The sequence below is a fragment of the Acartia tonsa genome, chromosome 2, assembly GCF_053477335.1.
Source record: "Acartia tonsa isolate MP-2025a chromosome 2, ASM5347733v1, whole genome shotgun sequence".
NCBI lineage: Eukaryota > Metazoa > Arthropoda > Copepoda > Calanoida > Acartiidae > Acartia > Acartia tonsa.
In genome coordinates this window covers 23,171,200-23,187,000 of record NC_137261.1, presented here as the reverse complement: position 1 = coordinate 23,187,000, position 15,801 = coordinate 23,171,200, and the positions used below count along the sequence as shown (strand labels likewise).

The following is a 15,801-nucleotide window of genomic DNA, read 5'->3' as shown; positions in this document are numbered from 1 at the left end:
TTATTTAATTGTTAAATAGTAACTGAATATTGAATATCAAAATAGATTTCTTATCAAATTAATTGATTGCATTCCTGTAATGTTTGATGGACCTACAGTCAAACCCCAATTCCGTAAGTTTATTCGAAGATTCAGTTTCTAGAATTAATTATACTTCTATGCTTATTGGATATTAAATGTGTTGTTACCTTATTTGTTAATGTTTATTTTTTTGTCTGAAGTTTCGCTTTTATTGATGATATCATCCTTGTTTAAGATATGGCTGTGGGTGGGGTGCGTAGATGGTCCACTAGAGGCTTTTAGGGATAGACTGCCAAATTATTGTTATCAAGAAAATTATGGTGCAAATTTTATTGAATATCTATTTTATCAAGTTAATAAAACATTTTAATAATTTCTAATTATTTCTAGAAATAGACGTAAAAATTTTGTTATCATCAGACGGAATACATATTTAAACACAACCATTTTCCAGGCAAATTTTATAGCGGTTTGGCATAGGGTTTTATTGACTGTTAAGGAGCCCAAAAACGGCCGCTGGATAAATTTCTAATTACCAAATATTTTTTTATTTATTTATCGCATCGTATTAGATAGACCAGTTTTGTTAGACCCGAGGGGCCAAATTCCTGGGCTAACAAAACTAGTATTAATTCTATGATTTTTAATTTAATATTCGAAAATTGTCTGTTATACAATGTTATACATTATTTTTCAGTATGGCTGGGAACCGGTTTTAATCCAGGGGATATTAATCATATTCGAAGCCATACTGGAATATTGGTTCTTATTATTTTCATTCATAACCATAATAATAATAATATTAACCAATAATGCTACAAATACGTAAAAATAGGCTTAACATGAAAATATTTTACAAATAAAATAGATAATTTTTTTATTGTTTTGTGACATTTAAAAAAAAGTTGGCTATTTGAATTTGATACCTAATTTGTCTATAATATGAGATATAATAAGGTAAAAAAAGCCTCTAATAACTTTCCATAGATTTAAAATAAATGGTTGTTGATATATGCAAGCACAAATGTTTTCTTTCTTTCTTAAACAGGTAGTTGAGGGAGGGGACATAGGATTGTAAAATTATACTGGTCCTGGTCCATATACGTTTTCTTATTCATTCCCTTAAACACGTTGATTTAATTCTAATTAAGTTAAACAAACTATCAGATTCCAAACTTTTCCAACGAATGGTTTAAGTATGTAGAAGGGGTAATTATGTTTATTACAATTTCATCAATTTATCGACCACAGTTTTATATATTTAAAAATGTGTAAAATATTATTGTATTTAATGGCATGCCTAGTTAATTGTTATAATTATTGCAATAATAATTGCAAATATCCACTTGAAGCCTAGCTGAAAAGCATAAATAGGTGTTGTCATCCTGGCTTGGTGCCCAGTTACCACCAGAGGGCTGTACAGTCAGCTATACAACACACAGGATATAGGGATATTAATATTTACATAATATAACATTTATTCAACTTTAACATGGTTAAACATATGTAGTACAAATTTTTTTATCAGTTGTAACACAAAAGTAAGGAACCATTAAGTCTACTAGGACCATACAAATGCGTAATTCCTTTTTTGTTTTAAAACAAAATGTTAAAACTTAGAGAAGTAGATAGTTGTTGGTAAACTTTTAGATCAAATTTGTTTGAAAAAAATTTATAATAAGATTTGAAAAATAAAACTGATGAGAGATTACTAATAGAAAAACTATAATATTGGGTCTAACTTATATACGGGCCCTATAATTAGATCAATCATTGCTCATTTTATACAAAGATAACATTTTCTTTTATTGCATTTCTTAAATAACATTTCAAAATACTTAAAAAAAAAATAATAGAAACGTCAAGGATTATAGTAGATTAAGGAATTATTCACTCCCCCCCCCCTCAAAAAAAAAAAACTTTACCATTTACATTTTATAATTTTAATAAACATTTTCATTGACTTGTCTAATAAATTTAAAGGCTATTGATCCATCTCAACCCAAGACTACTTTATCAAACTAACATCTTTGTACAGGCCATATATATATTTCAATAACTAAGGTTATCATTCTCAATCGTCCTATAAACTTTTTTGACATTTTAAACATTTGACATTTTAAACATAAATAATTGATATTAACCCAAATTTAATGATAGGTTTCTGTAATGGAAGTTCATGAAGCAGCCTTTAGGTTGATCCTGTTCTGTGGCTGTTCCGCGGCTGCGTACTATTTCATCCAGTAAGCTTTTAAGCGGCTGTGGCCTGTTTTATCATATTATTAAAATTTTATCTTTAAAACAAATAAAAAATCAAATATAAAAAAATAATAAACAACAATGACAACATCCGTGAGTAGTAAAGCATAAAATATAAAAGATATTACGAAAGAAACATCAAGCTACTTTTCCTTAAATCTTATAAAAATCCTTTAGAACTAACGAAAATATAATTTTATTACTGAAATCAATAAAGATATTGAAAATCGGACCAAAAACAACTAAAGAGAATATCAGTAATAAAAGACAAAGGCGGTTAAAAAGCTGCTTTAAAGCAGTCTGACACCCATGAATGTTTTATACTTAAATTAGCTTCATAATATGAACAAGAAATTTTAGCCGTTTATCTTGAAGAGGAGCCGAGAAAATAACGTTTCCCTCCAACGTTTAAGACAAATTTCATTTCGAGTAATACGATAGATTTGCCACTAAAAAATAAACTGACAGCAAACGTGTTTTTTTTCCAATAATAGGTTTGAACAAAAATTCTTAAATCTTAACTTTAAATATTTGTTTTATCATTTTATCTACATATACTTCCTAAAATATATTGGTTAATACTGTAACAAGTAATGATAACAAATATTATTTCCTTTTTTAAACAAAAACTTATTTTTCATTGTTTCTTTGTTATTTTAAAATACGCAATATATGAGTAAAAAAATCCCTTTCCAATATGGCTTCGAAATCGATTAATATCCGCTGGATTTGAATCGGTTTTCAGTCATTATGTTCATATATAGCATCATATTAAAGACAATTTAAAACGAATATTAAAGTGAAAATCACCAAATTAATACCAGTTTTGTTATACCCAGGTCATTCTAAAAAGTTTCACTATTTATATATTAAGGGATCTAAAGATGTACATCACAAATAATGATACTCAAAATTGCACTGTATGTAGATTAAAATTAGTGGTTGGAACGTTTGGACACTCAACTAAATGAACCAACCCATCAAAATTCAATAAAAGTCCCCAAAGTTGTAAAAACAAGCGAATAAGAAAACAACATTTTACAATTATGTATACCATAGTAATAAACAGTCCAATTTCCCCTCCCTCCCTGATTTATATTTTAGTCCTCACGTAATTTCAACATATATTTATTACTTTTTAATGTATCATTATGATCGATCTCTACAATCCTGTAATGTAAAATAACTATCTGTCTGTTTGTCTAACTATGTTTGTATGACTTGAATGAGTGGATTGTTCCACAATTTTTCAGGGAAGGTTCAGGCTTTTTAAATGAATGGTTGGGTATAGAAAAAAACACCAGATAAAAAGACACCAGACTCCAGATAAAAAGCTTATTGATAATAATTTTTTTAGTGCCTCAGTGCATAAATTTCTGGAAAATAGAACACTGATAACAACATCAATCACATCACCTGCAAAAATGTGGTAAGCTTTTTAAATAGTCACCCTTTCCAGCAAACACATTTGAAGTAGATGCCAGGGATTAAAAGGGATAAGACAATGGCCGATAAATTGATGTACAGCCCCAAACTTAATACACAAAATTACCACTTGTGTGATTACAATTAGTGGTTGGAACGTTTGGACACTCAATTTGATAACCCAACCAATCTAAATGCATTAAAAGTAGCCAAAGTTGTGAAGCCAACTAATAGGAAAACGTTATCAACTACAACCTTAGCCCCCTACAATTACATCTTTGTTTAGGTATCTACCCACAACAAATATTGAAAACATTCATTTAATAAAATAATATTTTCCAGTTTGGTTCTAAAACTTATTAATTTACACTTGATTTAAACCATCCCCGGGCCATGCGGAAAAAAAACAATTATAGTTTTGTATTATAGACAATTTTCCACCAATAATAAATAGACAATCATTAGATTTATTCCAGTTTTGTTTTGTATTTTATTTTAATATCCGTGGAATGCTGTTTTTCAGTTTTCTACGAATATCAAAATGAAAATCATAAAATTAAAGCCAGGGCTTTTAGCTACTAGGGGCTATCAAAACTGGCTAAATCTAATTTTTCATTTTACTTTCCCCGGAAATGTGTCTATAATACGATACATTAAATAACTGTTGTTGATGACCCTGTAAATTGCAGGTATCCAGACTTGACACTATGCGTAAAGGCAATAAAGATGGAAAATTAATTCAGGGATCCAAAAGGATAAGACAATTGCCGAAAAAATTTATGTAAATTGGGTAATACACAAAATTACCCCTTCTGTAGATTAAAATTAGTGAGAGAAACGTTTGGAAACTCTAACTAAATTAGCCTAACATTCAAAGTTCAATAAAAGTCCCCAAAGTATAAGAAACGAATAAAAAAACATTATCATAAGGCATTGGGGACTAGTGTATTAAACAGCCTAATGCCCCCTCCCTCCCTGACATTGATTACATTAGTGCGCTAACATTTTTTATTACTTTGATTTCTACTCAAATGAAATTAAAATTTTATCCAAGAAAATTTACAAAGTCTATGAAAAAGAATTAGCAATATAAATAGTGAAATATAGAAATCTAAAAAAATACTATGGCTAAATAATTTAAAAACACTACGTTGTCATTTAATTTTAGGAACAAGTCGATTAAATAATATTTTCATCTTAGAATTTCTGCATTGCATTTTTTCGGGGATAAAAATAAGGAGCTTAAAAAGATTTTTTTATTTGGGTTGGAGGGAGGGGGGGGGGGGGAGTTTGAGGTCGTTAACATGTTTTGGAGACAAATTTAAAGTTAAAAATGTTAAATCAACATTTTTATTATTAATAATTTTGCAGAAAAATCATCCCTTTCTTTGGTTACTGTACTTGGCGCGTAAAATTAACATTGACCTTTGGAAAAAGATTACATGATACTAAATGTAAAAACCTTAAATTGATTTCCACCTTTATTTGTATTAAAATGACAGAATACTGGAAACATTGTTACTAAAGTCCAGGTAAATTTACTTAATACAAATAGTTCAATTTACTTAATGAAAAAAAAACAATGTAGGTGTATTTACCTCCCTGGTCAAATTAAGGGGGATGGATAGATCCCCTTTTGCATCTATCTACAACCCCCACCCCCATTAACAAGGGTCTACTACACCTCTTATACAGCAAAGGGGGAAGTAAGAGTAAACGTTGTCATAAAACTTTGGGTACTAGTGTAATTAAAAATCCAATGTCTTCTCCATTCTTGAGAAAAAGATTTAGTAAATGTGCTGTTCTTTAGATTTGAGTCATAAAGAAAATTTCCTTTTTCTAAGGAAGGGTTGAAAATCTCCCTGGCTAATCTAAGTTAACTCTTTCTACAAGAAACCTTTTCTTAATTTATTTATTTTAGGATTTCCCTCATGCTACAATATCACAATGGGATCTAGATAGAGTAAGTATTTTATTTTCATCTAGAGGTCTCTAGAGGCGTAGCCACTAGTTAATAAAAATTGAATTTTTATATCTAATTCTTAAAAAAACCAAAATATTTGGTAGATATTTGGTTGATGTTGTTTCAATTGAAAAGGCTCCTTCTAGGTTTTGTTTCAGGAATAAGGTGTAACGCAGTACTAAATAAAAAATCATATTGGGGGGGGGGGGGGGAAGGGGGGTTGTAGCATATGAACAGGTAGTCTTTACTACAAAGTTTTGCCCCCCAATATTACAAAACCTTGACGAATATTTTTCTCTCGAATTAATTCAGTTGTTGGTTACAACTGGTTTTGTTTACTAGCTGATTCATTGACAATATATTCTCAACACTACGGACGGAGGGACAGACCAAAAAGTAGAAAAGCTTCGCTTTGCTTTTTAATAACAAGATGATAACACACAACTATGTTATATCTGACAATTCTAATTAGATAATAGATGATATTTCCTACCCCAGAGGAGAAATAATTAAACATTTCTCCCACGAATGGCAGAATGGTGGAATTAGTGATACTGCTCTGTAAGTATAATTTCCTTTATACTTATTTGTGTCATGCTAATCTACAAAAAAAAAAGAATTAAGTGAAGTAACTTGAATACTTGAATGTTATTTTCCATTTTATAAAGAAGTAAAACTTTTGAAAACAATGGTATTTAAAGGAACAATGCATATCAATGGAAGAGAAGTATACCTGATCCAGAACATTCAGGTTATCAATATTTTTTTTTAGTATCGAAGCTACTCTATAATTCACTTTGTCCGTCAGTCCGTCCGTAACGCTATGGGGGAAACATGATTTTTTTTCGGCTCCTATACAAGATAGACAGCTGAAATTTTCAGTGAAGATTCTTATGACATATGCCCATCTAATCTATACCTTGTTTTGTTCATCTGTTTGCTATTTGGGTGCTAGTTCGATACCTAGATTTTCAAGTTTTTATGATTTTCTCAATTTCTTTTCAATATAGGGGGGTGAAAATTTTAGGGATTAATTAATTTTAGATTCTTCTTTATTTTCACGAAGTTTTGATAAGATTTGTCTATTAATTGGGGTGCTAGATAGATTCCTAGATTTTTAGGTTTTCTTGATTTTCTCCATTCCTATTCAGGATTGACGGCAGAAATTATTAGGGACTAAATATATGCTCATATTATTCATATTTCTATCAAGTTTCATTAAGGTTTGTTTATTAATTAGGGTGCTATTTTTCTAATTTAAAGGTTGCGTGATTTTAAAGGTTTCCTGTTTTACCTATCTTATCATGTTAAATATATTGCATGACACTGCTCTATAGTAATTTTTCCCCAATACTATGGATGTTATCATCCTTGTTTTCTTATGCCTAACACTGTAGGGCCTTTACCTGCAGTTTCCTTGTTTTTAAATCATTCTTTAAACCAAGGGCTCTATGCAATTTTTTGAAAAAATGCGGCATAGCTGCGGCTACATGGTTTTAGTCCAACTGCATTATTAACTGAAATAATATTTTTCTGAAGCTTAAGACCTCAAAAACTAATGAACAGATTGGGTTTACTATTTTAGATAAGGTTCACTTATGTCCTATGGTGGTTTTAGGCTATTTTGTATTTCAGTTTTAGACAATTCTTTGTCTGCCCCTACGAATTCAGAGCCCCTAGTTTAAAAAAAAGCAATGATGCGAAGTTAGAACAATGAAAAAGAAATCAATTATTCCTGTTTTAGGCACCTGCTATACGTTTCATCCAAGTGGTCAAAATTATCCTGGTAAATGGTATGGCTACTATATGTACATTGGGGTAAGCTAATTTTTAAAAGCGAAGCTTTTCTATATTTAGGGTCGGTCCGTCCGTCTGTAGGTTTTTTCGTTAATTGCCCTTTCGATTTTAAACTTTGCATAGTGATTACGTGTAGTTGTTAGGTACGATTTAGAACGCGTAGTTACTCTATAATTGTTACCAGAATGTCAGTACGTCCATTTTAAACATGTTGATTTTTAACTTTTTTAACAACAATTTTTTGTGATATAATCTGATTAATCTTATTTTTGGATAGCTGATTCCTAGAACAACAAAGTACAGTGATATAAGCGAAGCATCTCTATAATCAAGTACTAAGCATGTAAGCATATCCTTAAACATTATCCTGTATTTAAGCAGTTTTTCAACAAATATACTTAGTTTCGACTGTTATACATTTATATTCTGATTATTCAGTGCTGAAACTCTACAAGTTTTAATGTTCGTTTGTCCTACCGTTTTAGAGCTTCACTTGTAAGGATGTTGCCATCCTTGTTTTTGTTAAGAATCCTAATACTGAGGTATAAGTCATTCTAATAGGTTCTGCTACATAAAGAAAATTGCAGCAGTTATTATATCTTTGGTTGTAAAGTTTACATTCAATAATTAGGTGGTTTTCCTCAAAGTGATTGTTCAAGTACCATGACTCCCCCGTTTTTATGATTTAAAAAAAATAATTTAAAAATAAGGGGAAGAGGGAAGTTTCTTCCTGTGTTTATTGTTAACATTGGCAAGGTTAGGCTAGGTTAAACAGGGTAAAGCAGGATTTATACATAAAGAAAAAAGAACACCCAGTGTCTCTTTATTTTCAAAAATAAGGAGGGGAAATCTGTGCTTGCTAGACACAGTGAGGGAAATCACAAAAAAATTGTTTAGGTACCTGATTCTGCTTTACCTAGTGGCATAGACAGATCAAATGAGGAACAGGTTTTTATTTTTTACATGATAGATATACAACGTGTAGATGAACAATTCCATAATAAGACCAATAGGAACGCTGTGTAGAAACAATCTTGCCACTTTATTGTTTAGAAACTGTACATATTGCTTAATGAACTAGTAATTCCCAAAGACTAAAGTAAAAAAGCATGAACCAATTAAGCTTTTTTCAGATTTTTCATGCATATTTTCTTTTCGTATACAATTAAGGAACATTTATTGGAAGAATTCAAGCAAAGAGGATAGTTATTGGGTTTTACTTTAAGTCAGGAATATAAGGGTTAAGACAATAACCGGTAAATTGGTGTACATCCCAAATAATTATACACAAAATTAACCCTTCCGGAAACGTTAGAACACTCAGCATAATGAACAAACATATCAATGAAAGTTTTTGAGCCAATGAATAAGAAAACGTTATTATAAAGCTTTGGGGACGAGTGTAATAAACTGCTTAATGTCCCCTTCCTCCCTGATTTTAAGTACATTAAAGTGGCGTCAAAATTACTTATAATTATCTATGACATTATAACAGTGCAAAACATTTATATAAGTACATAAATAAATAAATGAACAAGGACTATTTTGTTCATAAAAAAATGCAGCAATAGTCATAATTGATAATTTTTCACGGTCGGAAATGTAACTCGAAGTGCCCCCAACTTAATTTAATAATAAATTTAAAGTAAAGCGTAAGGAATAATTCCTTTCCTAACTCCTTGAGCATAGCCCTGTGAGGCCAATACCTGCGTTTACCTTTATAACCTAACCTAGATAAAATAAATACCCACCTGATTTTTAATTTTTTTTTTTTAAGTGGGGAGAGGTTTTACTTTGCACTCTTTGAGGGAAACCGTCAGCTTCGCTACTCAATATAATTATGTTCAATTATATACAGGATTTTACAAAAATGCATATTTACAGAAGTAGAAAATGCTTAATATGTTAAAATTCTGCAAATAAAATTGTTTGAACAAAAGCCCGTAAAAAGTTTTTTTTGAGGATGAAACAAATAATTTTGACAAGAACATTAATGGGCTATGTTTTTATATTGAAGGTTATGAAAGCGAAGGTAAACTTTATGGCAGGGATAAATATTTTTCTTCACACCAACAATGATTTTCTTTACTACAGGGTAAGATAAAGTTATATCTTTTCAGAAGCTTAGCTGCTAGTCATAACTGAGGATTTACCAACCAGTTACCATTCGTCTGAGTGTTGCCATGCTTAACTTTTTTGTGGATTTAAGATATCTATTACCGAAAGATTTAATTTTTATTTGATAACTATATAAACGTATCTATTGACTACAGTTGAATAAATACTTCTCCATTGATGTAAGATACTTTCACCAAAAATTATTTTTTTAAAATTTAATTATCATTAATCAAAAATTTGGCAACCTAAAGCAAGAATTACATATTATGTACATTTTAATGTTTTCTTTAATTAGTCAAATGTTTTGACAGATCAAATATTTTTCCCTAATGATGATATAAGTGGATTTTATATATTTTATGATAATAGGAAAACGACTTTACATGTTTATTGATAATAAGAAGACGACTTTATTCATCTAATGCTAAGAGGAAGACAACTTTATTGATCTAATGCTAATAGGAAGACGACATGCCAGGAAATGTTAAAATTGAGACTTCACTCTTGAAATACCAGGTCATGTTATTAAATTTTTAAATGCAAAGCTTTTCTACAATTAGATTCGGCCCGTCTGTCTGTACGTCTGTCAGTAACAGTTAGTTTTTTCGTTAATTCAGGAATGTTAGAATTGTCCTTTTTTAAAATTTGCATGGTGATTTCTGAAGTTTTTAGGTATGATTTAGAAAGCGTAGCAATACTATAATCGTTACTAGAATGTCTCTGTACGTACATTTTAAACATTTTGAATTTTACAACAAATGTTTATGTATTCTAATTATCCGATTGATCTGATTTTTGAACACTGATTCCTAGGACAACATGTACAATATTATAAGCCAAACAACTCTATAATCAAGTCCTGAAAATGTAACTATGGCTCTAAACATTATCCTGCATTTAAACAGTTTTTCAACAAATATGCTTACAATTTTGTTTCGACTTTTATACATTGTTCTGATTATTTAGTTCTGATATTCTCTCCAAGTGTTATTGTTCGTTTATCCTACCGTTTCAGAGCTTCGCTTTTATGAATGTTGTCATCCTTGTTTATAATTATATTTTCTTTTTTTTGTAATCAGAAAATAATCTTGTTATCCTAATATTAATGTGATTCTTTTTATTCAATTGTCCTTGTATTTTAGATGGAAACTTCGGTGACATTTTACCAAGAAGTAATCAGCAGTATCAACAAACCAGAAGCTAAATGTGCTGATGAATTAAACTATAGATATAGGAATAACTCTTTTATTCTCCTGGTTGATTTTTTATTGAAGAAAAAGACTACTTTGAAAATTACTGCAATGTCCAACTGAAAATTATAGAGTAGAAACACTGTTTAACTATACAAAATAAAAGCAACCTTTTAAAGGGTCTAAGCAAGAAAAAATTTCTCATTTGATTTTAAATTTTTAACATCGTATCACTCATATTATCCCAACGCCAGAGCAAAAATGGCCTTTTCTGATTTTTACTAAAGCCAAGATTGGAAGAAATTTTTCCCGATATGTTAATATCCATATTTTGGTGCTTAGTCCCTATAACCTATTTTTGAACTAAAACAATAAAAGTTTATTGTTGAAGGAATTGTGTTGACAAACTGGTAAGGTTAAATTTTCATATAAGATTTAACAAAAATTAGTATCCTTATATAAATTATGTACTTAAATCACATTAGTTCAATTCATATATTTTTAATGACAAAAAAATCACTTGCCTTATTTGAAATTTATGTTAAATTTACTTACTATAAAGCTCATTCCCAAAAGGAACATTGCAAGAAAAAAACTATCTACACTAAAATGAAAATAAGATATTTTTGAAAATAATATAACAAAAGGTTGCGTGAATTTATTTCAGTTTTGTCAAATAAAGTAAATCCTGTTTTTAGAAATAATTATTCATTTTTTTCTCTCATAGATCATTTCTATAATTAAAAAAAAATTTAATCAAACAAATATCTAAAGAATTTCTCTTTTAGAAATTTAATTTGGCTGGAGCTCGACGTCACCGAAACTGTCCCAATTTTGTATAACTTTTGCGGAACAAGTTCCAATTACGTCATATTTTTCTTTCCCGAAAAAGGGAGGGGGGGAAGAAAATCTCTTCAAAAGAGATGGGGAAAACCCCCTTTTCTCCCATCTCTTTTTTCTTCCCCCCTTCCCTTTTTTTTCTTTCCCCCTTCTCTTTTTCGGGAAAGAAAAATATGACGTAATTGGAACTTGTTCCGGAAAAGTTATACAAAATTGGGACAGTTTCGGTGACGTCCTGGAGCTCACAATAATTCTGGATAAGAAAAAGAAATATTCAAATTTTTTCACTCTTTACAAGTATCCTCTTATAGAGTTTTTCATAAACCACCCTGTACCTAATTTATTAAATGCTGGATTTGCGTGACCTTAGCAAAGCAATTGCTAAACATTACCATTTTGAAGAACTATAAAAAAAACTTGCTTAAGATTTAATCTTTGTTTTTTTAATGAAAATAAAGTTGAAATTCTTAACATTAGTTTTCTCAAAAATTAGATGCCTTTTGATTTCTAGTTGCCAGAAATCTACGCTACTTGTTTAGCTAGATGTCTAGTTAAGATTGGAAATTAAAAACTAAATTACAATGAACTGTGCTTTGTAGTGTACAGAGATGCGAGATTGGCAGGAGCCTTGGTACTTCAATCCTTTCATCAACAAGACAATATCATATTCTAAAGATCAAATCTTACAATTTTTCAGAAATGAGGTTTGTTCTTAGATTTTGAATACAAAAAATGTAAAAGATTTTGTCCGAACACATACATTTCATTTATGAATTAAGAAAAAGATTTTATTGGATAGGGGGGCGGGGTCAGGTATTCCCTCCCCCTCCTGTAAAAACAATGACACCTCCCTGCAAGAAAGGAAAAGGAAAATCATATCGGTTCTGTGGTTAACGAGATCTTCCAGTAAAAAGAATCAGACAGACAGATAAAGATACTATAACTACTTAATGCATTTACCTTTTTGTATTTTTTTGTAGCGAAGCTACTCTATCATTCCAAAAGTCCATCCGTCCGTCTGTCTTAGTGAAGATTCCTATGGCATATGCTCATGTAATCTATACTTTGTGTTGTCTCTTAATTGGAGTGCTAGATAGGTTCCTAGATTTTTACGTTTTCGTAATTTTCTGGTCTGGATGTTTCAAAGGACCATTATACATTTTTAAAAGGTTTCGTGATTTATTTTATTTAAGTTCTTTTATGACATACTCTATAGATGATTTTTTAAAGACATCTATTGATATGGATGTTGTCATCCTTGTTTTTCTTATTAATTGTTTAACTTTCAGAGTTACTTACATGGTGGCGGAGAATGGCAATTTGTTAAAGACAAAGTATTTAATTCTAAGGTATATCTTTAAACATATAAAGCTATTTCTCTCAAAGATAGACAAATAGACGAAACGCCCCTTAAGAGGCTTTGTCACGAAAGGGACTATACCCGTTTTTTTTAGAAAGAATGGAAAGATAAGGGATGTTATCCTGCTTGTAATAGAACATCCTTCACACTACAGTACACGTGAGTAGCAAAACCACACGGAAAATTTCTTAATCAATTTAAACTAATTTAATACTAAATTTGTTAGCCAGGGCCTTCGGCTTCTCTGGACTAACAAAACTTGTTTTAACTTTATAATTTTAATTTTAATATCTGCTGAAAGCTGTCTATAATTAGATGCGATAAAAAATTATTAATGTTATTATTAAATAATTAATATATTGTCATATACTCATAAATCTATGTGTTTAGGTATATCCCAACTGATACTATGCATATAGATTGGTGGGATCAAAAAAGATTTGATTTTGCTCTCTCTATCTGGGCTAAGGTTAGATTAAATTCCCATGGGTCGACCAGCTTTCTCGAATCTGCGCGGTTTGTCAAAAGTGCCACATTACTGAGGGTGGCTAAAGTGGCTAGACGATGCCCAATCTGTACCACTTTTGATTCCTGTGACGTCATATAATGAGGGAGATGAGAGTAGAAGTGGGAAGAAAACCCCTAAAAAAGAGAGGGAGAATCCCTCATTTTTATTACGTCACAAGAATCAAAAGTGGTACAGATTGGGCTTCGTCCGGGGGCAGTGGTGAATAGACAGGTGGTTGTATAGAAATTTAGTGGCTGTAGCTTATTGTGTGGCTTTGAGATGCCACAAAGCTGATTTAGGAAGCTTTTAATAGGCTTCAGGCAAGGTTTTTTATTATCTATGTTTAAGTTTCAAATATTGAAAATCTCATTCAGTGTAAGGCCACCATTTAACAACATTGACCAATTATTTGAAAAATTAAGGATCAGTTTGATGTGATTTGGTGTTTCCTTGCTTCTGGTTTAAATTAGAATCCAATAATTAGTTTAATGTTAGTAATGCCCTCTCCATTTCAAACTAATCATGACGAATGTTGTAAAAGTTCGTTTGTCTGTCCGTCTGTTAAGATTTGCAATCCTACTGACATTTAAAACATGCAGATTTTTGAAATGTTTGGCAAAAATAGTTTGTAAGTTATAATTATCCTATTAATATGATTTTGAAACAATGATTACTAGGACAACAAGATTCAATATTAAAGAGTTAAAAATAGGAGTACAAAGGTTTGCTACAAGTTCATATACAATTTATTTATACATTTAGACAAATATTATGTCTATTAAGTTTTCACCCTCTACATGCGGCCGTTCATGTTCTGTCATTCTACCATTTCTTTGTTCAGAGCTTCGCTTTTTTATATTGTCATACTTATTTTTATAGAATTTTGATACACTAGAAGGTCAAGAAGTTTATGCTTGTAATAGTGTGTGTCTCATGGGAGAGGTAAATATAAATTATATTATAATGATAATTGGACTGTATAAGTTTTATATTCAAGTAAAATTATTCGTTAGCTAAAAAACGATACGATATTTTATTAGATTCTTGAGTTTATTTCAAACTAAGAGTTTCAAAGCATTCTAACCAATAAATCTAATCTACGGAAAAAAAATTTTCCATTAAAACAAACTTATTTTTACAATCATTCATAATTAGTTTTCAAAATCGTCCTTGGTCCTGTTAAAAATACAATGATACAGAAATTCACGAAACCTTAAACTTGCCATTTAAAAACAAAATATATGCATAATTAAAGTTTTTAACAAATGAAGTAACATTTTTAGGTTAAAAGCATATTTTTGTTCTTTTTAGATTGGCGGACATATTGGTTTGTTCCTTGGTGTGTCTTGTTTGAGTCTCAGTGAAGTTTTGTTCACACTGTTAAGAAAAAGCACCATAATGCCAAATGCTAAAAAGTTACTCAAATAAATGTTTCTTTCTAAGATTTTTTTCATTTTCAAATGCGTAGCTTTTTTATGAACAGTAAAGGTCCGTTCGTACGTCCGTAACGCCAGTCTGTTAGCTCTTTTCGTTAATTTGGACATGTTAGAATTGTCCAAACTTTGCATGATTTTTCCAATAACAGTTAGGTACGATTTAGAAAACGTAGCAACTTCATAATCGTTACCAGAAAGTCCGTACGTCCATTTTAAATATGTTGCTTTTTAACCTTTTAACAACAATTTTGTATGTGATTTAAATATCCTATTCATCTGATTTTTTTTAATACTGATTCCTATTTTAACAAGGTAAAATATCATAAGCGAAGCATCTCTATAAACAATATCCTGTATTTAGTTCTGCGAAGCTTTTTATATACTTATTTTAGCCTATCCTTGGCCATCTATATTGTATGGCGTCATTTTTTATAGGCACTATAAGCTGCTTCTAAACCTGAAAACTGGCCAATATCCTGTCTGAAATGTTTGCTTAGAAAATATATATTTGTGATCAGTTCTGCCATATACCACAGTATCTTTGATACAATAGATATAGAATATTTAGATCCCTGATCAGTAAAATAAACAAATAGGAACAATCCAGCCATAGTATTGGTTGGAACATTTATATATTTAGTACGAAAATGCAGTTGTTTTCTTTCATTTCATCCATATGTAATAAATTTTGAATTACGTTATATTAAGCTAGCTCTCGGTAAATTATATCATCCAAAATATATTTGCTCGTATTATTGGAATCAATCATGTGACTAAATATCAACAAAACTCAAGTTAGATGAGTTATTGTGTCTAACAGTCCATCTAGGGTAATAAATCTATTTCTGAAAGCTTATTGTTAAGAATATCTGCATAACTCTTGG

General features: G+C 30.3%; 1 protein-coding gene across 1 annotated transcript; it reads left to right on the top strand.

Annotated features, from left to right (window-relative positions):
- The first annotated feature begins 1,426 nt into the window (after positions 1 to 1,426).
- Positions 1,427 to 14,923, top strand: LOC145312750 (uncharacterized). The gene is made up of 20 exons (XM_080151995.1): positions 1,427 to 1,471; positions 2,183 to 2,264; positions 3,638 to 3,709; positions 4,395 to 4,422; positions 5,208 to 5,237; positions 5,627 to 5,668; positions 6,141 to 6,229; positions 6,370 to 6,419; positions 7,413 to 7,486; positions 8,363 to 8,413; positions 9,483 to 9,560; positions 10,046 to 10,099; positions 10,726 to 10,821; positions 11,169 to 11,183; positions 12,213 to 12,317; positions 12,903 to 12,962; positions 13,068 to 13,132; positions 13,364 to 13,442; positions 14,361 to 14,423; positions 14,793 to 14,923. Exons 2-20 carry the CDS (start codon positions 2,191 to 2,193, stop codon positions 14,907 to 14,909), a joined length of 1,242 nt encoding a protein of 413 aa, XP_080008121.1. The 5' UTR covers positions 1,427 to 1,471; positions 2,183 to 2,190; the 3' UTR covers positions 14,910 to 14,923.
- Positions 14,924 to 15,801: the final 878 nt, after the last annotated feature.